Genomic DNA, 26063 nt, shown 5'->3' on the forward strand with positions numbered 1-26063 from the left:
TCAAAGAGAAAAAATTTTATTGATATAAAATGCACTTATAAAATGTCCACAGAAGACATGTAGGTTTTCACCGCTATATAAATTTATTGGGAATGTTATTCACATCTATTGTCACCTAAAACATAATGTAAACAATGAGTTATACCTTAAAACAAACGCATAAGTGATTCTCAGCAATCATTGGTTTAATCATTAGTAAGATTACACGATTACAGCTATATTCTGGAATGTGCATTTACGTGGATGTAGTGTAATAGAATTTAGAGCATAACTGCACACCGGTGCTTCAGAACAGTCACCACCGGTTCTGGCTCTTCATGACAGGCAGTAAGTACTCCCTCTGCTGGAAAATGGCAGCTTTTGGTGATGGTCTGCAAAAAGGCTCCAGGACTCTCACAGCAGCAATCTGTGGGCACATGTGACTACGTGTGCACACGTAAAACTAAAAGTTTACCTCTAGTAAACAAGTGCAACATACTGTCAACTGTTCTGCATACTTAAATAGTAAAGTCTAAGTATTTGTAAACAAACAAAACACACAAATACTCAAATCTATTTTTAAAAATCCCATGAGCCCATATTTCCTCTCATATGGTCTATGTGAACACAACTGAATTTCTGAAAGGTGCGTGTATTACCATAGGCAATAAGGCTTTGCAATGAGGGCTTCGTATTTCATACCATGAAATGTGCATTATTGATATATATATATCTTACGCAGCATGAAGTTCAGGTCAAGGACTTCCAAACCATAGTCCATTTCAAAACTCCTCCAAGTGATGGCTCTGCAGCAGGTGTAGCAGATCAAATATGAAGTGTTCTAACTCTCTCTATTTCAAGTATCAAAGAACTGAGGCTCAAAATTTCTAGGTTGTAAATGAAAATACAAAGCTTCGGAAAACATGTTTTGAGACATCATCTGTGTTATCCTTCTAAGCACTAAGAATTGATCATTTTAGATCTGAATACTTGCTCCTTAGTGATAAGACAATTTGCTTTAAGACAACTTGTTTCGAAGAGGAAAATAAAACTTAAAACTTCTAACAGTTTTCACTTTAGTTTTGTTTCCTTTTCAACGATACTTGAATTTCTATCTGAACATGGACGTCTGGTTTCACAGTACTTAAGATGAAGGGGTTGCTTTGGAAACAGACATTTCGAAAGCTCGGCAAAAACCTTACAAGACTGTAGTCTTCCAGTGCCATCAGAAACCCTGCATTAGCTGGTACCTTTAAAGTTTCAGAATGAACCGATTTTCTGACATTTTAATGCTATTAAAAACTAATGGTCGAATAGAAATTGCTGCTGCAGAGAAGCATTGTTCCCTGGCGCTGCAGACTATCCCGGGTTAAGCACAGCTCTCAGAGCAAGCGGCTTACCACCTTTCCCAGGCTCCTGAGCACACTCCTCAAGAAGTGAGTATCTCAGGAAACTCACACCTCACTGCGGAGTACTACAAAGCAAGTCGCAGGCATTCTGGAAGTGGCTCACCTATGTAAATTATTGAAAATTATGTGAAAAGTGTAGAATCAACACGCTATGAAAACAGTGTGACAAAACCAAACATGACTATGTTGAAACCTTGTCTAGCTTTAACTAAAAAATAGAAATCAGGAGTCCTCTATAGCATTAATTTAAAAAATACATAGAAGTGAAAAGTGCTATTTTTCAAAAAGTACAATTTTCCTCCCAACTATATCAACATGGAATGATTTCAGTTCTCCTTGTACTAAAAGCTGGAATTTTACAAAACTATATTGCAACATTTCATAAAACAATTTTTAATCAGTAGTGGCTTCTGCTTCCGCTGGACCCCTAATTAGTCTCCGAATCCCCCTCTTTCCTGCAGGACCTTTTGGTTTAGCAAAACTCTGCTTATGCGCATGTTGCTTGGGATGTACTTCGTCATAAAGGAAATCTGCAGTCAGTTCATCCCCATTGTCTATCTCAATCTGCAAAAGAGGAAATCAATACTAAGAAACCATATAAAACAGGGAACATTCAAAACCTAACACAGTCAATGACCCAGCTCTCACGTATGGACACCTATACATGAGTGTGCCACACAACTTCCTCAAGAGAGAAATCAAAGATTATCTGTGGAGTTTCCCTTCCATCCTTTTCAGGGAGACACTAGAGCAGTCATTTAAACATTCAGCCACAGTTCCCTTCTAGTTTGCTGCCTCTCACTGCTCTGCTCAAGTCACATTTACAAGCAGAAGTGAGCACTGAGTCCTCCAGTTGTTCTGCTTTCTACACTCAAACACAGGAGCTTTTGACCTTAGGACACTTGGAATCACTCTACAACAGATACAGACCAAATCTCCCATCCAACTTAAGACACTTCACACTTTAAGGAACTTTAAAAAGAGCAAGAATGTAAAGGAGACCCACGTGGCCTGGCAGAGCCTAGATTATTTACTGTTTGATCTCCTGCAGTGTCAGCTGACCGAAAGGTCCTAGCACACAGTGAGTGACCCACAGAATCTAGAGATGCTTGAGGCTCAGCACCCCATCACCAACAACTTCTAAGTCTATCATTATGCCCTGCCTGCATTTAAGAACATATATGGAGATTTGGGAGTAGCACCTCAGTTTGTAAAACTGACAGAAATGATCTGAGAATGTTGTACCCCTAATGCTACAAATGGCCAGTATTTACGATTATCAAATTTTATACTTTATTCAAGTCTATACTTAAATAGTCACACGTGACCTGTAGCTACTATACTAGATGGTACAGATCTACAAAGGTGTGGATCGTGACAGTTCACCCTCAGGCACTCAGGAGGCTCTAAGGTCTTGTGAGAACAACAAGATCAAATGTTTTCATTTATAAATCACAACAGCACCAGGAAAGGTACCACATTGTACCAAATAGAAAGGACAAATAGAAATCTAGCCAAACGTTAGCATTCTTAAGTGGTAAAGTCTATACCTTTCTGATCACCTCCATCTGTAGTTGTCTTTCTACAATTTCTAGTAGAGGGCTCTTGCAGCTGGAATACAGCATCCGCTCTCTTATGCTGCATGTGTATCCAGGCATTGAATAAATAAAAACTGCAAGGTAAAGTAACAATGATTAGAAAAAAAAAATCTATGAAAGCAAGTTTATAAGCCTCCTAAAGTTTCAACTAAGGCCCCTGGCAAGAACTACATTAAGAATATGGTGCTGAAACATGCTAGATAAGCAAACTGAGGGTTCCATATTGAAGAAATGTGTCACATACCTATGGACTCTAAGTAGTCTCCTTCATGAGAATGCTTATACAGAAAGAAGTGGTAGCGTGCTGAATCCTTGGGAATCCTCTTTGGCAAATCTTTTAGTTCTGTGTTTGTTGTGTTGGCCAGAATTATTGTTTCATTTTTAATATCTATTTCCTACCAAAAAGAAAAATACATTAAACAGGTAAACTGAAATTAACTTAAAAGACAAGGATGAGGCACAGCTGTGGACTATCTGACTTTTTCATATATTTATAGTACTTGGAGATTTAAAAAATGAAGATCTTGCCTCAAAAGATAAAAATATGAAAAGTTCATTAAAAATAGGAGTTAGACAAGCCATAAGGTACCAAATGAACAGTCACTTCACAGCCATTGTATGCCTCTTACCAATTGCACATAGTTAAGCTCTTTGTTGCTCAGTTTTTCCAAAGCCTGAAAAGCGTCTCGAGAAATAGGAAATGCCACTCCTTGTAGTGTCTGATGCTTCGTGTCCACACCCACGTCAGTCTGTACCTAAGACAGAGACAGAATTCACGACTAAAGCTTTAGTGGTTAGCAGTGTCTGAGGGCAAAAAGCAGAAAATTCCACTTAAAGAAAAAACAGTCTCACCCTTCCCCTATCTATGATTCAAATTCTTAAAACATTTAAACTTAGAAGGCAAATGACTGCTCACACTGATTTACAGTCCTGCTAGCACACTGTGGGCATGCAGAGAGCATGGCACACTCATATGAAATACTGGGAGGGAGCATTGAATGAGCAGCTCAGTCTGACACAGGTTCAAGTAGCTACAGTACTTCTTCCACAGTGTCACCAGGTTACCTCTTAAAGTGCAAACTTTCCTGGTTAGAAGTTCTGAATAGTAAAATGTGTACAGTATGCACAGAACTTTACTCTGGTCTACTGGACATAAGATGCGACACAAACATCATGCACTGAACTGAAATGAGGACACAGGACACAGACAAAACACACAGCTCACTAAGCTACAACTGCACGCGTCCAAGATGTAGTAGGGCTTTCTTTACTAACAGCTTGTGTGAGATGAGAGGAGGATTCTTGAAGAAATCTTTTCAATGTACAAGTTTATGATTTTCCTAGTTGATAATTGATAAATGGCAACTAGCATAGGGTCTCATTTGCAATACTGCAACAGAAAGTCAAATACAAACTACTTAAGGAAAAAAATGAATGGAGATTCTACAGCATGATATCGGATAATGAAAACATCATAGAACATATGCAAGTGCATACCCCAATATGATCCTCTGGGCTCTGATTGCAAGGAATAAAACAAACTTTCAAACTTGTAGAAAAAAAAAAATCACATAAGAAGCCCACTCAAACAACTTTCATTAAAAATGTATGCTAGATCCTTGCCATCACGTTCATATTAAAGGTCCTGGGCCATTTCCAGACTAGTCCAGCCTACTAAGAAGAGTGAACATTGGTTTGGGATACTTGTTCTGTAACCTTTCAGTAGAAAGAAAGCAGTTATAAAAGCCAACTAAGATGGCTACAGGAAAATGTTAAAATTATGGCTCCAAGTTTACTGGCTTCAATATGCTTACCAAATACTTCCTCTTCCATCTATGTCTCAGAGTTCACAGAAACGAAAGCCCATTTAGAGACCTTAAGCATTCTCCAGCATTTTAATTTTATTCTCTTTAGCAAACACTATTCCCTGAAGTAATATGTTTTTAAAAGGATTCTTTTTATGTGACTGTATTAGACACAAAACTCTCTGCAATGACTGGGTAACACACTTCTTCCTTTAAAAAGTACTCAGGGCGAGAGCTTCAAGCAGGAAGCTTCTGTTCTAACATGTACATTTTGAGCATAGCCTTTATGAACTGCTATTAGTTTAATATGAATGTTTATGAACTGCTATTAGTTTAATATGAATGTTTTACTTTTTCTTTTCTCTGAAAACACATTAAACACACAGACCTGTTTCTAAACTAAACAAAAGAAACCCAACCGCCCCAACATCTGATTTTGTCTATTCATTCAACACATGGTATTTTGACACACTTGAAACCTTGGAAGCATTAACACTGTAACTTACCTCATTAATTTTAATCTGTCGTAATTCTTCTTCTGCTGCAGTCAGTGGGGCAGGTGAAGACTGGGACAACAGATACTTTTTATATCCGTGTAATGATACATCTTCCTGCAAGCAAAGAAATACAGCCATAATGAGGCTACCTTAGGAAAAACAAAATCATTAACTGAAAAAAATTAAGTCATAATATATAGTAGTAAGAACTTTTCTCTCTTCTTACTTTAATCCTCTATTATGAAGGTTTCAAAACTTTTACCAAGTGTCTTTTTTCCCTCAAGTTTATAATCATTAAATCTTTTGTCTAAGTTTGAGCAGCCAAATAATGAACTGATCAGGTATCAAGCCTACTATGGGCCATCTGTAATTTACCATCTGCAGAAAACTGATCTACAGATATTCTGAGTTTATTCTGATTCTAGGTTCTATATTATATTAAAATTACTTATATAGTACTCTCAGAACTATTCATATAAGACAAAAGTACTTCAAAGAGTTGTGCTTATGAGCATTTTGCTCTCAGAAGTTTGAGAGTGAGAGAGCTAGGATAGGTTGATGGCTGAGAGAGAGAAAGCTAGGAAGACAACCTACCACCTGGTTTCTGAAATGGAAGCATAAACAAGCTGTTCAAAGTATATTCCAATTTAAAATAAAATCAAAGTATATCCCAATCACCTTAATTTGTAAATATAGTCATAATTGTGTTAATACTTAGTGATTATTCTCAATATCAATAGATACAACAAGGGAGTTTACCAGCATGACCTTGCATATCATGAGAATGCTCTTCTTATGTTTGAGACAGGCTCTCAAAAAGTATACCTGGCTGTCACGGACTCACTACATAGGTCAAACTCAGAGCTCTGCCTCCCAAGTACTAGGGTTGATGGTGTGTGCAACAATGTCTGGTTTCATTGGTTTTGTTTCCTGTTTTGACTTTGGGGTTTTATTTGAAACACATAAAACACATATAAATGTAAATCTTGTACCTTTACTGTTCCAAATACTTCATCTTTAATGTGGCCACCTCCAAATTCTTTTTTCAGAGTTGCTCTTGTTGCTGCATACAACATTTTTTGACGAACCTATACAATTGTGAAAGTTTATGTGTTAATGGGATTACCACTATAAAAGAAAGCAACGATATATTGAAACCTCCAAATACTTAAACCAATAAGGCCGGTGCTCACTGACACTCACAACTGTAGCATGAGTGTCTAAACCATTAGTGACCATTAAGGTAGATTTTAAATTATGTAGGATGTTTTTCTAAAGTAGAAAATAAACTTCTAGCCTTATACTAAAAAAGTTACTAAAATACAATTTCAAAATATTAGGGGGGGTAATCAGTGATAACTGTACTCAAAACTAGACCAGATATTACTAATTAGGCAACAAATATTCATGTATTCCTGATGGCAAATATGAGCAGATGAGGGACAGTGGGATGAACAAACATACATTTTATTACTAAAGAGCTTCAGTAGCTTTCATAGATAGCTATTAACAGAAACATTTTCATAATTCTAAATAGTGAAATCTACTATTTCTTCTAGACAAAAGAATTAAAAATGGGAAATACTTCCATAATATCTAGATAACATTAAAAATTAGCTTTTTTTTATAAGAAATCTGAGACTCCTCATAATATTGGGCAGTATGTACATCCTAATTCCATCTTTTACTCTATTTAGTTGACTATCAACTCTCTTGTTTTGTGACAGTATTATCCCTCTACGGGAAATAATTGCTCCCTCTTACCCTTCTTTCAGCCTGAAAATATTTTAGAAAAAAAGAAAATTCTCCCTAGCATTTAATGTAAAAACAAAACAAAACACAAAACCTACAAAGAATTACTCACAGGAGAATGGTCTGGAGACCATGCAATGAATATCCATTCATATCCCTGGGCGTTGTGAGAGTCTAACCTGAATAATACATAGCACGGCTGCTTGTCCTCCAGCAGCGGCAAAACAAAGGCATCGTAATCCTGTTCCCAGGAATCTGAAGGTTCACTACATGACCCAATCACAAGTTGCTCTAGAAAAGGAAAAATTTAAACAGGTAAATGGTTTGCAGTATCAAATGACAATATGACAAAAACAAGAAAAGCCAAGTTATTTCCCTATTACTATCTTCCCATGAAAATTGAAAAGGTGGACCTATACAAAATAATTATGATCTGAGGCATTAGTGAGAACAAATAATATAAAGATCTTAGAAAAAGCATGGTTAAAATATTTTATGTGACATAAGGAATAAGCATATAAATGATAATAGCTGAGTTAAATGTTCAAGTAAAGGGCAATTAGACTTCTTGTTTAAAATGTTTATGCTAAAAACTTACAATAAATACATATAAAACTCAAAACTGTAATTCTTGAAATTCATATTTAATTGTAAATAATTATGAAACAAGCTTTAGCTCCTACTAAACAACACTGTTAACATGTTGCCCAAAAGTATAAACTAGAACTGGGAGTTGTCACTTTTTAAGTGCTATCTTGCAGAGTTAGATCCTGAAGGAAGTCTTCCAACAGAATCACTTGTGCTCAGACAGGTGCGTACGATAACACTACACAGCAACAGGGCAAACCAGAAAGTGTGCAACATGCGGCACAGACAAATGAAAACACTCTATTCCTGCTTTAAAATAATTCATAAGCTACCAAAACAAATCATAAAAAAATCCAAGAAATAAAGAACAAGAATAAATATGCAGTTATGTAAACTTAAAAGCTCAAAACAGCACTGTATGCTATGTAGGCATTTAGGTAAAGGGAATAGTTTCAAGATAAACATATATATGTACACACACACACACCATACACACACACACACACACACACGAAATTGCAGCTATCACGGGAAAAAAGAGAAGTACAGCAGTCAAAAGATGTTTTTATATCAGAAAAACATTAACATTTCAAAAATTAAATTTGGAGAAAAAAATTTAAAAAAACATAAAAAATTAAGTTTGGCTTGGAGAAAACTATAAAGTACTAAGTCATTAATTTAAGAGGTAGGTATTTATTTTCTCTGAAATTTCCTAATTTAACATTTTTTTCTAAGATTAAAAACAACTGGAAAATATTTAGGAAACAGAAATTTTCCTTCTGAAGAAGTGCTAATTAGATACATTTCATCTTCCCATTTTGTTTACTAGTCACTTAAGAAGTAATGACATTCACAATTTTAGCTACTATGAGGTAGACATTCATTCCTATTGAATACTGTAAGATTTTCTAAACTACTTTCAATTTTCATAAGTGAAAAAATAAAAAACAAAGCTGGTTTCCAGTTCATGAAAAGACAAGTTATTTTCCCAAAACAAAAGGTTGGAGGGTATTTGAGAAGGCCAAGGGGATGATTTTAGCACTTTCATTTTAATAAGAAAATTATTAGGAGTGACTTCAAATTCATCCAATTCTGACCTGATGTGGTCACTCACACAGTTTTCCTGATCACACATTTATTGTTAAGGAGCCTGTTCTTAGAATGTTTCCAAAAAAGAAATAGCCATACCCCTCTCTCTACTCTAGGGCCCAGTCAGACCAATAAATAAATAAATAAATAAATAAATAAAAATAAAGTAAAATAAATCAAAAAACAAAAAACCCATTGAAATGTTTCTAATTCAAAACACACTTTACTGAATTAACTCACAGACAATTAGTTTTGTTTGTTTTAAAGTATCACCTGGCTACTCATTTCCATTCTAGAAGAGGAAGCACTAACATTAGACATGGATTATAGTGGAGAAGGACACACAAAAGATAAAGCTATCATACCAGAAACCATCTGGGGTTTCCCCAGTGCTATACAATTTAAAAGGAAAACAAGTTGAAAGACAAAAGCTAAATTTGTTTCTTGCTGATTAATAGTTCAAATTACTAATAACACTTGGAAACCTGAAACTATAACAGCAAATGCTCAACAGGCACATAGTATCTTAAAATATTAACTAACCATTTTCAATAGATATTTTCAGAAGTCTGTATTTCCCGTTTCTGGCTCTGGCAAAGATCTCCTTAACATCTTCACTTGCTGTGGAAAATGATACAGAAAAATAAACCCATTTTTAACTTAGTACTTTATTTTGCTCTTTACACAAAAAGAAATATGAAGTACATAGCATTTTCTTACTGCTATTATAAGATACACAAAGTTTGGGCATTGAATATTACTAAAAAGTAAATACTAACATTTTAAAGTATATGTACTCAACATTTTAGTTACAGAATTCTGTAGCAGAAGCAACAAACACTGAGGTGAATACTTTTAGTCAAACCCAATAATCATGTTTGAAAACCTTGAAAGTTGCTTTTATAGCCCAATTTTAAATTTGTGATAACACCTTCACTTCCTGTCAAAACAACAAGATCAAGTCTTATATTCTGATTAAAGAAAAACCTTGTAAAATGCACTAGATCTTCCGGTGTTTACAACTTTCATGTATCTCTCAAAAAGCTACAGTATATTCATTGAGCATATAAACATTTAATAACCTATCCCTTGTGTACTCATGCCTGCTTCAATTTCGTCCTTGTGTTGTTGATCCCCAGCAAGACGACTATTTAGGTCTTGCTATAAAAGGCTCAAACATCAAACTTAACAGTTCTGACACATTTAAATGTCAAACTTAACACGGAAAAAAGGACACAAGTTTTTAGGCATGAAACTATTTTTGCCTGGGTGTGTATGGAAGAAAGAGGAGGTGTCAAAAACCCTTAAACATAAAACAAGTTATTAACTGGTCACCTATGGGGAAAGACACAGTTGACTATTACAGGAAGTGCTCTAGTTTATGTTAGAACTCGTTAAATAACTCCGGGATATATTATTTGATCCTGAGGAGGTAAGTACTTCCAAGTTACCTATTTCAAACCAGGAAATAATGGAGGGTTAAGAGGTACAAGTAATTGCACACTGCACTGTCTCCACCGGGTGATTAGTTGCAGCCACACAGACCAGACTTCAGCTGCCTGGGGAGCATCCAAAGATGGAAAAACACTTCCTCCTCAGGATTGCTCCAAGGAAAGCAGACTCCCATTCTGAGAGAAAATCCGGGGAGTTTGGGAGACAGCCGACAGCTGTGGATTTGTTTTTCAAATGATCCAAGTTCTGGAACAATCTCCTCAGCCGGGGGGCACCTAGGAAAGTCGCTCGGAGCCAGGCCAGCCTCGGGTCCTCCTGTCCCGGGAGAGGGGGCCTGGGAGACGGCCCCGTTCCGATCCACACGTCTCGGCTCTCCCGCAGCTACTGCCTGTTAACGTGGCGGCGGCCGGATAGGGCCGCCAGGGACACGGTCGGGGCCGGCGCACCCAGAGCCGCTCCAACGCCGTCGGCGCCTCCAGCGCTCTTGCCCGCCGCCTCCCAGGAGCCCCTGCCCCGTAGCGCCGTTACCTTGGATGCCGGTCTGGTGGGACATGGCGGCGGCCGCAGGTTCCCGGCTCCAGCTCAGGGTGCGGCAGCGGCATCGGCCGGCGGATTCAGGAAGTAGCGGCTCCGCCAGCGCGTCATCTGCCCGCGACCCTCCGCCCCGCCTCCCAGCACCAGCCGCCTTCGCCTGCCGGGCAGAGGCCCCGCCCACGTCCCCGCCTCCTGACCTTTCACTGGCTAGTCTTTGTTGTCGTCACAGTCCCCGCCCCGCCAGGCTTTGGCCACGCCTTTCCCGTCGCTGGCACAACCCCTTGCTCCCTGCCCTCTGCTGCTGTGCTTACCCTACAAGGCAGCTCCCTGTTGAGAGTGTGACTATGTGTGTCTGTACAGCGACCCCCACCACAAAATTCTTAGAGAAAAAAAATGACCATTTACCCAAACATACGTTTTCTAAGTAAAAGACATTCCCTTTATTGTAAGGAAAAGGCCCCTTTAAGGCGACAGCATAAGTAAGATGGGGTTCAAGACCACTTCAGGCCCATCCTAAAATAGAGTATAGAGTCCTCCATCATTTCCTTCGTGATTTGAATTTAAAGCTGTTCACTTTTCTATTGGTCGCTCAGATAAAACCACAGTTCTCACCTCAAAGAGAAAATACTTTATTTTGAAACCAAATGTGTGGCTGTGTGTGTGTGTGTGTGTGTGTGTGTGTGTGTGTGTGTGTGTGTGTGTACGAATTCAGGTGATGCCCCCCTCCCGGTATCATGTTCCAACTTGGTAACAGTTTTATGAATTCTTTTTTGCAGTAGCAGAACAAAAGAAAATCAAAGCATCTTTAAAATATATATTTGGTGGGGACACTGATTCAGATATAAGCTGATGACATTTTTAACCTTTAAGCTAAGTGGCCCGACCATCACAAAAGGATTTCCCTAATGGTTCCAAAGATGGATGTTAGGTAAGATAAGAAAGTGGTCAGTGAATGGGATGGTCCAAAATAATCTGGCTTGGGACCTACAACACCACAGTCCTACACAAGCAGGTAGTTCTAAACAGTCAGGCAACCTCTGGAGTCTTTAGCAGGTGTGGGGTGGCTTTCTTCCAGGGAATTTCAGTTCACAGCACCTTTTCTGGTTTCTCAGAGAACTGAGTATAAAGTCACTGAACCACTGGGCTGATATCTGTGGTCAGTTCTACCACTGAAAATCATCAATAGGACTTTGCTTCAGGTTAGCCCTTTATTGTTTCAAATCAAATGTGTATTCATAGTTACCCGGAATAAGTTTGTACGGAAACAGCAGATAGTAGTTAAAATTCTTTCTCACATTAGGTTTTTATTTGCATAATTTTTCTCATAAAAATTAATTCTATTATTTATTTTTAAGTGGGTTTTCTACTGTTCTTTTTTTATTTTTTTTATTTTATATAACCAAGTCCATTTAAATGAAAACAAACATTTATAGACAATATTTGGGAATTTGGGCGTTGTTCTTTCTAAACTACTTCCTGCTGGTAAGGGGCGCTGTCATGGGGGGATTTGAAGAGGATTCAGAAATCCTGGCTGTAGTCTGTCAGGCTGCTTTGTCCAGCTGTTTTGAATGTAGGATCACCTGGTACTCTGTTTCAGGTGGTCTGGCTTGATCAAACCACATTAGTCTGGAAGGAATCCACATCTTTTCATTTTCTGTGGAAACAAAAATAGAAATCCTTTTCCCCAATAACTTGTCCTTGAACTTAAGTTTTGGAATCAAAGCATTTTTTTTATTTAATTTATTATTTTACATGTTGATCCCAGTTCCCTCTCCCCCTTCCCTCCCTCCCTCCCAACCTTCCTCACTCCCTCCCTTCCTCCCTCCCTTTTACCCTCTCTGCCCTCTCACATGCACTCTAACCACCCTCCCATATGTAGGGGAAGGTCATCCAGTAGGGGTCATGTAGGTCTGACAGGTCATGTGAAGTAGGGACTAGGGCTTCTCTCCTGTCTCTAGATTAAGGCAGTTATCCCTCCATGGGGGATGTGTTCGAAAAGTCCTTTTGTGCTCCAGGGATACATCCTGGCTCCACTGTCTGAGGTCCCTTAGACTGCTCAGTCCTTCTGGCTGAGACCCATATTCAAGGGGGCCTGAGTCAGTCCCATGCTGGCTTCCCAGCTATCAGTCTAGTGGCCATTAGCTCCTCCTTGTTCAGGTAAGCTGTCTGTATGTATTTCTGCCACCTGGTCTTGTCCTCTCCATCTGCATCTGAGTTCTACTTCAACTCAGTGTTTATGTATGGGTATTTGCTACTGTTTCCAACAGGCATTAGTTGAGGGCTCCATGGATAAGTTAGTTGTTGATCTCACTCTCCGGGAAGGGCATTTATGGTAGCCTTTCCACGGAAGCTCAAATTGTTAGTTGGCAGCAGTCTTGTAGTTCTCTAGACCTTTCTTTGTGTTCAATTTTATCTTCAAACCAATATTGGCTCTTTAACAGATTCTCATACTCATGGATCAGCCAGCTTCAATGTGAGTTTGGGGGACTTCTTTGGGAGGTGTTTGATTCCAACAAGTACTCCCTGACATAATGGTTCATCCTGATTTACCAGTTTTAACTGTAGTGTTGCACAAAGGGAAAATTGCAGAGTTTACTTGCAGGTTTTTTTTTTGTTTTGTTTTTTTTTTTTTTTTTTTTTAGCTGATTCATGTCCTGTTGATTATAGAAGCTGGCATTGTTAAAAATTCTGATGAGTTAAAATAATCTTTCCCATATCCATGATTAGAAAGGACCATTGTGTGTTTAGCTTGAGAAGAAGAAAGTCCAATTAAGTTTGGAACCTTTCTATCATCCCTCAGGAAGCCCTTGTTTTTGCTGTCTGCAAACACATGGTTTATGTAATATCTGCAAGGGCCTTAGGTCTCAACAGAGACCTCTTAATATGTTGTTATTGTTATCATTGTATTTTTTTATTATTTTATCGAGGCAGCTCTTGTTCTAGCTGTCCTGTATCTCACAGAGAGAGGTTCATGTGATTCTGTCTCTGTGCTGGGATTAAAGGTGTCCTCCACTAGGAGAGGTCTCCCAAAGTATTTTTAATCCCAAGGAGAGGCAATTGTTATACTTTTCTCTTTTGAACCTCTTAGGCTTTTTAGCTTTCTATTTATCTTTCCCATTCTAGAAAATATTCCAGAAATTTTAATTAAGATAAATTATTAACATAAAGCTCCTACTTTACTGAAAATATATTTGTTTTTACATCTTTTGAACATTTGCTTCTCTGACTTGGTGGTAGCCATATATATGACATAGTACCATTAACAAGTACACTTACCAAATTATTTGGAGGCTCACTGTTGAGTCCAGTGACATCAGGCTGGATGGAGAACATCTGTCCTTCTTTATAACCTATAGAAATGTGTCCAGATGAGACTTATCATTAGTAGGACTGTGAGGTGGGAATGGGGACTGATACGTGTCAATGAAAGTACACTCTCCCCTTCCTCAGAGTGTTGTCTGAGGGGAACCACTCGATTTTGAAGGGTTACCCTCTAATGTCCTTAAATTTTTAGATCATGGGCATGTGGCGGGCTGCACTCACCATCAAAAGGATCAAGTTGGCTTTAACTTTATCTAACTTGAGGTCTGGCTAGGCTTGAAAGCCTACATTACAATTACTGTGCACAAGTGAAAGCAGGAAACCACAAAAATGTAATGACTGCCCTCTTTCTTACAAAAGAGATAACACTATGGTTGTTGTTTTCCACAAGTGGGCACTTTTTCCATCCTCCACTTTACATCTAGGTCAGGTTCAAAGGCAGAAAATTTTCAGGCTTTTCTTTCCCCTCAATGTCTGTGGGCCAGATGTATGATTGACAGTTACCTATCTGTAGGTTCGTACACACCTCCACTTTCCTGAAGTTGCTTGTGAACATAACTGGGACTCAAAAACATGACTTTCTCTTTTCTTGTCTGTCTTGGCAGTGGTTAAAATTTACAACTTGCCTGCCCCTGTTTTTATCTCAAACCCCACTGTTTTTTTTATCTCAAACTCCAATAATATGGTCTTTGAATTTCCTTCTAAGCCTATTTTGAAAGACTTTTATCGTTTAGATTAAGAACCTGCAAAGGGAAACCCCTGAGACCACCATAAAAGTAGTTTTATTGCAAGCAGGATTAAATTGCTTCCCAGGAGAAAGTGTTGTTTAAGGTGCCAATCAGCCTTGGTCAAGCTTCACAAACCACAGTGACTTTGATGAAAGCAGAAGGGAGAGGAATCTCAAACTTGATAAACAAACTTAGGATCTGGTATAGTTGTACTTAAAACTAAATATTTAAAGTCACAAGCCCTAATGCATGAAGCGGGATGGTCTTTTTAAAAGAAGTATCTTCTGTCCAAGTCTACCTCCCTGATGCCCCAGTGGGACTCCAGGCCTGGGATAGCAGGTCTGATCTCCAAATATCAGAAATTAGAATTTCTTCTAAACCAGCAACAACAATGGCAACAACAAAAACAAAAGTCCATTTCAACTTCAAAAGTGTGAAAAAGCAAAAAACCATATATGTGGGTCATATTTGGCTGTTGATTAATTGGTGGAGTAGGACTTTAGACCTTAGTCTCCTGTCTGGTCCATTGTCAAAGACACTTAACAAAAGCAGACCACCTGTAAATGTCTTATACAATAGAAAAGAACATGCTGTGTAAGACATCAATGTGAGCAACATACACTCATTGTTTCTCAGATAGGAACTTGTTAAAAGAGAATCTGTTCTTGATATGGAAAAAGTTTATAGAGAAAAAAATGTTGCATTATTGGCTTTAGGCTTTGTTAGCAAAAATCCACCAATGTGGTTAAAATGTGGGTTAAGAGCCACATAGGCACTGTATGGCCTTGAACAAAATTAATCTCTCTGAGCTTCCTCTTTGTTCCTTCCACACGCCAATATTGATGTCTTGGGGCTCTCAGGGAAACCTCATGAGACAGAAGCTGTTCCAATGTGTTAGGTGTTCTAGTGTGTTGGGTTTCATATATGCTAGCTAGCATCGGGTCCAGTACAATATATTATTATATAGTATGTTTCAAAAAACAAAGCAAAGGGGATGTGGATGCAGTTCGGTTTGCAGGGTGCTTGCCTAGCATTTAGAGGCCTTAAGTTAAATCCTCAGCTCTGGGCTTGTAATCCCAGCCCACAGGAGGTGGAGACAGAAGATTTCAAAGTTCAAGGTCCACTCAGCTAACTAGTGATCTCCAGGCCAGCTTGGGCTACATGAAACCTTGCTGAATGAATGAATGAATGAATTTAAATAAAATAAACTGAATTTCTAAACATCAAGAGCTATTATCAATGTCAATTCCTTAATAAAACCACATTATCACTGTGTCTTATGTAACATACTTAGACTCATTAAAAAAATCAACTCATTGGGCCATAAAAATGAAGATTAAGCATTAAATAACCTTTCTCGTTTGCACGTAATTACAATTCCCAGCAGCAATAGACGCAAAGCAACAAACTTTTAGGGAAAGGGGATACATTTATTCCAAAGGCTCTACAGTCTTTGAAATAGGCACTGAGAAAACAGGACAAAGACTTGGGTTGAAGATTACCACTTTAAGCAAATAATATCTCTTTGTGACTCTTTCCAATGAAACCCTAATAAATGGCAGGCACCATCCTAATGAAGGAAACAGGAAGCATTTGCTTCAAAAGAGCTGTTGATAATGACAAATGTGCTTACAAGAAGCCAAGTAGGAGAAAGCACAGAGCACAAGGGTTTTGATGTATTATATCCATCAGTGTGTTGGAGAAGGCTCACTTCAGCAACTGCATCTTGAATCTCCTCTCATTGTCTCTAACAATCCTGTGTGGTGGGCAGGGTTGGTTTAAATGGTTAGTGTGACTTTCCGGAAGCCACTCTGAGTATACATCTAAGTATACACTATTCTGTCTTTTCTAATTAACAATGTTGCTGATTGACAGTGCTGCTCTGATGTTTAGTTATGGAAATATGTTCCATAATAATCAGTCCAGGGGAATGGGGAAACATTTTCTCTTTTCTTTTCTTATTTTGCATTTGGCCTTTAAGTTTTGTTTTGTTTTGTTTTTGTGGCTGTAATGGATTCCTGAACTTCCATGTGTGAAGAATTTTGAGGCTAGAATTTGCAATCTGTCTGGGAGATGGTAGGGGGGAAAATAAAAATCCAAGTTTGTATAACAGAGTCTTGTTTGTTCATTTTTACCAAGTTGTGTCTTAAAAGAATAATTTAGAAAAAAAAAAAAAAAGAATTGATACAGTGGGAGGGGTGGGAGCAATATTCAGCAAGATTGAGAGGTTAAAGTTGTTTCACATCCATTCTAAGCTGCCCAGGAGCCGAGACTCCTGGGCATACTCCTATCAGTATGTAATATGGGTTTTTGATACCCACTAAATTTTTATAAACAGGCCTTCACATGAATATTATGATGTGTCTGTTTGGTTTTGGAAGTGGACTAGATCAGTGTGGTGGCTTTTATTTGGGTGTATGCTAGAGAAAGATTTAACAGTTAATATTTTGTGTTATCTGTGAGAACACTGGTCCAGCCTGAGCATGCCTGGGTAGTATACACAGAATCAGTTATTCTAGGTCATCCCTGGTTATACAGTCAGTTGAAGGACAGTCTGAGATACATGAACCTTTCCCTCACAAAACTGAAAACTAACAACAACAGCAACATCGAAAACAAGGGATTGGAATGTAGCTCAGTTGCCAGAGTGCTTGCCTGTCATTCAGGAGCCCTGCCTGAAGCAGGCAAGGTGGTTCACACCTGTAATCCCACATTTGGGAGATGAAGAGGATCCAAAGTCCTAGGTCATCTCCGACTACACAGCAAGTTTAAAGACATTCCAGGCTACAGAAGATCCTGTCTTAAAAAAGAAAAGAGAAGAAAAACAACACCAACAAAAAAAGCTACACGTTTGGTGGTAGAAATGCCAGATGGCAAGAAACTAGAGTCATTGTTGACTGTGATTTCCATAACGCACCTGGCCTGTGGCATGTCTACCTCTACACTTATTTTTGCTTCAAGAAAATGACTTCCATTATTGTTTCTGGCCTCTCTTCTCAGAGACAAATGTGCAGTAAGGCATTTTGCTTTGCTCAAATAGTTATAAATGAGCATTCCTCATATCACAGCTCTTTAGTTAATGAAGAAGGAACATTACAAGTAGCCTACTCATTGGGGAAAGCTGAGTTACACAAGCCATTTGACTTCTGAATTTTAGATGACAGTTTGTGAAAATTTGGGCAGCAACGAGGCACAGATAGTTTTAAAGGTGAAATTAAAGCTGGTTGATATTTTTTATTCTCAGCAGAGAACAAGGTAGGGCAAACATTTTCTGTAACTATGCCAGAGAGGAAAATCAGCCAGAACCAGGAGATACTCCTTTGCGTAGATTCAGGTAAGCAAGAACCATTTATAGATTTTGGAAATGCCCTAGGTTCTACGAAATATAACCATCCTTCTATTCTTTAGAGGCTTGTTTTAAATTTATTTATCATTAGTTTAAATGTCTCATTAGCATATATTAATTATACATAATAATAGATTTCCTTATGATGTTTTCATACATGCACATAATGCATTTTTATCAAGTCAACTCCCATTACCCTCCTTTTGGTTTCTTGCTGTTCTTAACTGGCCCATACATTTACTATCATGACTTTTAGAAATGAAGTTTTAAGCTCGAATATGATTCACCTCAAAGATAACTGAAAATATTATGAGATGCATTTGTTTTTAGAATTTCAACATTTTCTTAAATATTGATGCATCGCAAGGTTATGTAAGAAATCAAAGTCTTCACTCTCTTAAAAAGGTTTTGAATTCTACTTAATGATAACTTTGTGGAAAAATTCACTAACACTTTTCTCAGAATTTACAGTGCCACTTTTGTCCTTCGTTCTTTGTTCCACACAGCCTGAGATATGACAGTGGTGTGTCTGTTCTGAGTCCTTAGAGACAGGTCCTAAAAGAGAAAGCCCTGGGGACAGCGCCTGTCTGCTGTTTCATGTCCATTGTGAATGACCTGGTATCCATGGAGAATCAGGTCATTGAAGGATAGACTGGGACAAGAGCAAAACCCCACAGAGCCAAAGTTGTCCCGCCTTTGCTCCTCTGTGCCTTCTGCAGTGTAACACAGTTCACTTTAATAATTTACATTAAGAGTAAGTGACAGCTGAGCGTAAAGGCATAAGGCTGTGGACCCAGCACTCTGGAGTTAGAAGAAAGAGGAAATTCCTCAAGTTTAAGACCATCTGCTCTACATAATGAGTTCCAGGCCAGCCTAGGCTAACATGAAATGCTGTCTCAAAACAAAGCAAAAATGAAAAACAAAAACAAAAACAAAAACAAAAAAACAGAAACAACAACAAAACTACTTCCCGGAAAAGAAGCATTTACTAGTGAAAAACAAAAAACCAAAACTCAGTGAAGCTCTTTGGTGCTGTCATTTACTCCACTGGCAAAGGTTTCACAAGTTCACAGGTGCATCTGAGCCTCCTGGTGTGTGATGAGCCCTCACCTAAGGAGTTCAGACCAGTTTTAGTAAGCAGGTGGAGTTAGACACCAGGACCCAAATGGAGGTCAGCATGGTGTCTCCCCCAACTGCCCCAGAGGCCATGCTCAGACTAACACCCCCTCCATCCTAGGGGGTTTCTTTTTGAAGTGGTTTCACGCTCACCCCACCCTCCCACCTGAACCTTCCCCTTTTTTGAGACAACCTGATTTTGGCCACTCAGGTCCATTTTGCACTCCTCAGAGCTGCTCATTCCATGGTTTTAGCTCATTGGCTTATGCCTGTCCCCACACTGCTCTCTTCCTGAGGAGCAGATACTCTTTAACCTTGGACATGGTCTTGTTTTTCCTTTCTCTCCCCTGCCCCTAATCCCTTCTTTCTTAGATGGCCATTGTCAGCAGCCTGGTATTTCCAGGGGTGCTAATATGAAGTAGAATAGAAAGTGGAGGGTCATATCCACCCACCCTGTGGACTCTCTGCACTATATCCGTGCGCCCCCCACCCCCGCCACACACACACACACACACACACACACACACACACACACACATTTTGGATGCTAATAAAGGAGATGGAGTACAGAACTCTGTGTTCTCCACAGTGCAACATATTTTTGTTCTGCAGCTCAGGTCCAGGACACAAAAACACTTGAAATAAGGGGCAATGTTCGTGAGAAATACGTAGCTCTAACAGGTTAAATGCCTTTTTAAAGATTTTGATTTGCATGCCTTCAGAAGGCAGTAGTTGTGCAGTTTCTGAGGATGCTTAGTTGTGTGATGATGAATAATAGATTGGTGGCAAGTGGAAGAAAGAAGAGACCCTGGTAGCAAGCAACATTACTAACCCCCTTACTTTTGGTACTATATCATTGCTAGGTTACTTTTCTGTGTTCACATGAGCCCCATGCATTGATTGTGCTGGCATTTTTGTGGCTTTTGTTGCTCTTTTGGTTTCTGCAGGCTATGTCTCAGCAAGGCCTGTGGGTGCTGCATGCCCTACTTGGGCACCATACCCGCCCTCCCATTGATAAAACTAACTGGTTCAGGGCCTCATGTGACCAGCTTACACCAGCTTTCCACAAACTGGAGTCACATGGAAAACAGGACCTTCATTTGAGGAATTAGACTGGCCTGTAGGCTTGTGGGGAATTTTCTTGGTTAATGATTGACATGGGAGTGAGTGCCCATTCAACTTTGGGCAATGTCACTCTTGAGCAGGTGGCCCTGGTGTATGTAAGAAAGCAAGCTGAGGGTGCTGTAGATAACAAGCCAGTGGACAGCACCTCTCCAAGGTTTCTGCTTCAGGTCCCATCTCTGATTCCTTCCTGCCTTAAATTCCTGCCTGACTTCCCCTAGTGATGAACTGTTACTTGGAAGTATAAGGTGAAACACCCCTCTCCCCCAGCCAAATGCTTGTGATCACTGCTTTATCACAGCAAGAGAAACTAAACTAGGACACCAGTAACTGGAAGCCAATCAAGTAAACTAACTCACTGCAAGGTACTTGTTTACAGATTCATCAAACTTTTATTGCACACCCCAGCCCTGTGCTGGAAGTGAAGGCCTCATCAAGGTTGTTTTGATATATTATTAATGTTCAGGGTAGTGAACCTGGCTCTGGGTTCATATACTCCTGGGTTCAAATCTCATTCTGTCACTTGCAAGATGTATACTTCAGGAAAAAATCCCTACTTCTTTTAGAAGGCTCGGTTTCTTCCTTTGCAGAATGGGGAGAAAAACAAATCCTTACACAGCTTTGGGGGGTCGTACAGATAGTCACATTGCAGGTACATAGTGTCTGTTACTATATTGTGTTTACTATTTCCATGTTTAATTTATGTGGACTCTTAATCCCTTAAGATTGGATGTAAATTGTTAGTGGTTTGGCAATTAAGGATTCTAAGTCCTGTGACAGGTTGTTCAAAGATATTTACGGATTCCCTCATGTCTGAATCTCACCAGCACTGATCACCTCCATTCTGACAACAGACTATCCTGTGTCAGAGTCTGAGGAACTGAAGCAGAGTGAATGGCTGCAGGCAGAGGAGGAGGTTCCTTTTCAGAGGAGGCAGCCTGGCTATAAAACGCCAGGGAAGAGCTGCTGAGGATCATGAAGTGAAAAGTAGGTCACTTGGTAGGAATCAAGGTGTCAGGTAGCATAGGAGATGGAGAGCCCAGAGCTGTAAACAGTAACGGCTGTGAAAATGCTACAAGAGCCATACACCAAAGGAAGGCCTTCCCACGTGTGCTGCATAGAAAGAAACTGCTGGCTATGCAGTCAAAATTGTGTCACACTTGAACACTTGTCAAACGATACTGTCAGCATCATCAGTGTCACTCTGAACACAGAAGACCCTGGTGGAGAGGCCACATAGCTGGCTGTGCTTCAGAATGGAAAGGCAGAGCAAAGAGAGAGTGGGAGCGAAGTTCCTGTATATTTTTTGTGCCTCCTGAGTTTGCGTTATACGTTTCAAACAGGCATGGCCTTAAATTCTAATGTGTCAAGTTTTGCAATGCTTACATGTAACATCTGTTTGTTTGCCTATCCAATGCTGACCAAGTTTGTCCTGATGTGTTTTCAACGTTCAGTATGTTGAATGGGACTTCTGCCATTATAGGTTTTTTGGCTTGGAAGAAAGTTTAAAATGACTAATTTTGTGAATATTATGAAGGTTCTAAGATCAAAGCCTGTGCCTATCACTTCAAGTGGCATTTAAGTAATCATCTGGGGCTTCCCAGCTTTGGCTCAGTGGAGAAGGTCGGCACAATACTGTCTGGATTGTGAGGCATAATGGCTGCCAGAGATGTTCTGCTCTGCTATAGTCAATGTGCCTTCATTCTTTTCTGGTCCATGACTGTTTCTGGTTACTTTCCTCCCAACTGCAAACTGTGCAAGTCTGGAGAGGTAGATGAGATGAAAGTGTAGCTGAAAGAAATGGGTTTTGACCAGCTCAGAATTTGGAATGTCTTCACAAACAAACAAACAAACAAACAAACAACAGACTCAGCCATCCTATTCCAGAGCAGTTCCCTCTGAAGATTTGATCCAAGCAGAACCATCCAGATGTTCTGGGTTTTTGACATTAACTTTGTTACTATGTTATTCTCCCAGAATTAGTCATGAATTTGGACGTTCTTAAAGTGAAGTGTCAGGATTGTTCTGTTTTTCACCACTGAGAAGGGGAAACAGCTTGGGAGATTTTGGGCAGTTCCACTACAGCAGGGTGTGACTTTGTGTCACCTTGGAAACACTGTGATATAGGAGGAAGGGACCTGGAAGAGGATGTATGCTTTGAAGTTAGCCTCCAGGGACTTCTCCAACCAGTTCCTATCCTTAAGAACTTGTTCTGTATCAGTCAATTAACACATGGATGAAGTTTGTGTTCTCATGACCCAGTCATCTCTCAACAATGCCATCAACTGGTGACCAAGCCTTTAACACATAAACCTTTTTGGGGTGACTCGTTTATGTAAACCATACCATTTTTAAAGTTAATGAAAAACCACTCTGAGCTGGGCGTTGGTGGCGCATACCTTTAATATCAGCACTAAGGAGGCAGAGGCAGGCAGATCTTTGTGAGTTCTAAGCCAGTCTGGTCTATAGAGCGAGTTCCAGGACAGCCAGGGCTGATACACAAAGAACCCCCCTTTACAACTTGACCCCTGCTCCCCCCCCAAAAAAAAGAAAGAAAAACCATCCTGCACTCAAGCTATGATGTAAAGTCTGCATTGGTTTCTCTGTTGTCTCATGTGTTGAATCTATGCAGAATGGTTTGATTAAAAATTTATCTAATCCCAAGTCAATTAGGTTTGTAAAATAAACTGAAGTAACTTGGAAACTGGGCTCTGTGCAGAAGAACCAGGCCATCCAGCCTTCCAGGACCACTCTGGAGTCTTCAGAATTTTGCATAGGTTAAGCAGCAGTAATTAGGCTTGCATCTGGAGGCATACAAATATTGCTTCTAATATACTCTTCTTAAAATATCAGCCAGAGCTAGAACTGAACAGAAGACAGATGGTTTAAAACAGCTGGGGAAAATGATTTGACTCTAAACTGTGGCTCATAATCTATCCCGGGAAAAAAACCTTCCCAGGTCTCTGTTGAAGGCCTTGGTTGAAAAGACAAGATGTCATTCAAGGAAACAGATTTCTTCTGGGAAGTGTCATGCCTTTAAAACACAATGCCAGAATAATATCCATTAGATGGGAAATAAGGGTGAGGGTAACATTAAGAATACACATATTCATTTATTCCCATTTGGAATCCTCCTGACTCTTCAAGGGCAAAATTTGAATTTATAGTATTATGTGATTAGGATGGGCTTAGGATTTTTATAAAATTGGCAGGTGCCAAGAGAGTCTCCCAGTATTGAAAGAGATGGGTATAACTTTGATGTTTGGAGTCAGCTCACAAGGAATTATATCATTTCTTTGAGTTTCTTTTAAAATAATATTTTATGTTTCAAGCCATAAATGAAGTCAAAGGACACAAATGTCCCATAGTACCTCGGGAAAGTCACATGGTGGCTTGGATTTCAGTGCTGACAGTAAAGGTTCAGTCTCTTCTGTGCTCTGAATTAAACAGAATGGAGATACTTTCTTGTTCCTTATTTACACAGATTTTCTTCTGTTGGCTTTAGGAACACAAGTGTAAGCGGCTTTTCTTCAGACACATTAATTTTGTGAACTATATTTAGAGCCCTTCTCAGTTTGAGTGAGCTGGCTAATTTCTAAAAGGGAACACAGGCAGAGAGAAACTCTGGGTCCACTTTCATTTTTATTTTCCTGATCTTACTTGAAAAAATATACCTTTTGTTTTTCACAGCAGCGGTCTATGTATGCACTTAGCAGTTCACAAGCACAGGGCAGAGGTTTCACTGTGGCTGTTAGTGGACTCTTAAGTGTGCCTTCCATTGTGCTGTTGAAAAAAAAAATAACTATTGTTTTTCCAGTCTGCACTTGAAAACTGGCAGGTGAAACTACATGGAATAGATTGTATTTTTATCCCTTCATATATGGTTAGTCCTAAGTGTTCCTGTGAATATCACATTCCCCATGGGAATAGAAAGTCCATAAAAGTAAGTGCTGAGAACATTTTTCATTCCATTTCTTGGAAAGAAAACAAAATGTTAAACACTTTTTACGTGATCTCTATCCATATGTCCTTTGCCACCCTCCTTAGCTTACTTTTGCTTTGAATTCATGTTCTCTTAATCTTAATGTTTAAAGATGATGATTTCAGGGTCTTGGTTCACATTTTGATGAACTTTTAACAGAATAAGGGGCAGAGTTTTTCCCTAACATTTTAAGGGATCACAAACCTTTGTAACTTTTCTTCTTCTTCTTCTTCTTCTTCTTCTTCTTCTTCTTCTTCTTCTTCTTCTTCTTCTTCTTCTTCTTCTTCTTCTTCCTCTTCCTCGTCCTCTTCTTCTTATTCTTCTCCTTCTTCTTCTTTTGAGACAGGGTCTCTCCCAGATGTCCTGGAACTCACTCTGTAGACCAGGCTGGCCTTGAACTCAGAAATCCACCTGTCTCTTGCCTTCTGAGTGCAGTGCTGAATTATAAAGGCATGCACCACCACCCAGTTTTAACTTTTCTTCTGTCCTGCCCTCTGTTCTGAGCAGGTCATCACTCCATCAAAAGTAGTATGGTTTCCATACAGCTCTGCGATTTGTTCCATAAGCCTGGAATTCAGTGAATCCGGGCATGGAAGAGAAGGAGTCACAGCAGTATAAAACAACAGCTGATGAGGTCACTAGGTAGCTGGTGGGGAATTAGTGAACCGGTTTCAGATCTAATAATCTACTTCCTAGGGAGTGTCGCAGACATCTGCCATGAACTTGAACTTTGTTTTGTTTTTCCACATTGTCTTTGCCTAAAGGAGAAAAAAAGGGGGGCTCATCTGTCTCCACCTGTCTCCCAGTTATTATTTCCAGTATCTTTGTTTCCACCTGTCTCCCATTCATTTCCTGCGGGCTTTTCTGATTTTCAGTTCTAAAGCCTGACTGGTGACAAATTCTACTGTAAGATGAGCTGCCCTATCTTGTTTCTCAGAACAGGATCACATTTCCCCTTATAATATTACAGAAGGGATGTCTGACCCAACAGCATTGATTCCCTATTATAGCCTGGGTTCCAGGAGGTTAAACAGCATGGGACTCTGGAGGCTGGTTGGGAATTCTTGAAAAGAGATGTATTTAATATTGTTATCATAATTTGGTATGTCACATTTCCCAATATGGGCAGTTAGTTGAATTATCATGTTAAAAACCATGAAAACTGAAGAAAAGCCATTGTTCATTCACTACACTTGCTTTCAGAGAGCCTGGTTTTCTATGTCCTATGGAGTATATTTACAGACGTGTGTTTCAGGCAGAGCAAACATGTCAATGTAGTATGCAGCAAGCACTCTTATATTCTACAACCATGTGATTTCATGCATCTTGCCCACTTTATTTTTCTCATAGGGGAGCACAGAAAGGAGAAGGCTCCCTCATAAGACAAAAATGTCTTAAACACATATACAAAGATAGAAAGATAAGGGCTGAGGTGATGGCTCAGCAGTTAAGAACACTGGCTGCTCTTCCAGAAGTCTTGAATTTAATTCCCAGAAACCACACGGCAGCTCACAACCATCTATAATGAGATCTGATGCCCTCTTCTGTCATACAACCATACATGCAAGTAGACCACTCATATGTATAAGTAAGTAAAAATCTTTTTTAAAAGCTAAAGAGATAAGTGTTTACCAGATCTATCTTTGTTCAACCACAGGGTTTAAATTACAAACTACACAGTTTTTGAGGCTGGCTTAACTTTTTATTCAATACAAGAATTATTGTTCATGTGAGGAGTCTTGTGC

At 39.3% G+C, this 26063-nt stretch overlaps 1 protein-coding gene across 2 annotated transcripts; it reads right to left on the reverse strand.

Annotated features, from left to right (window-relative positions):
• On the reverse strand, nucleotides 1-10825 carry Twf1 (twinfilin actin binding protein 1). Of its 2 annotated transcripts, XM_051189731.1 has the most exons (10): nucleotides 10698-10825; nucleotides 9261-9338; nucleotides 7153-7331; nucleotides 6281-6376; nucleotides 5298-5402; nucleotides 4484-4504; nucleotides 3616-3741; nucleotides 3231-3381; nucleotides 2939-3060; nucleotides 1-1952 (listed from the first exon to the last, which is right to left on the reverse strand). In XM_051189731.1, exons 1-10 carry the CDS (start codon nucleotides 10720-10722, stop codon nucleotides 1782-1784), a joined length of 1074 nt encoding a protein of 357 aa, XP_051045688.1. In that variant the 5' UTR covers nucleotides 10723-10825; the 3' UTR covers nucleotides 1-1781. The 2 variants fall into 2 exon arrangements, with proteins under 2 accessions (XP_051045688.1, XP_051045689.1); XM_051189732.1 differs by lacking the exon at nucleotides 4484-4504.
• Nucleotides 10826-26063: the final 15238 nt, after the last annotated feature.

This window comes from Phodopus roborovskii, unplaced genomic scaffold (genome assembly GCF_943737965.1).
Source record: "Phodopus roborovskii unplaced genomic scaffold, PHOROB, whole genome shotgun sequence".
In the NCBI taxonomy this organism is placed as follows: domain Eukaryota; kingdom Metazoa; phylum Chordata; class Mammalia; order Rodentia; family Cricetidae; genus Phodopus; species Phodopus roborovskii.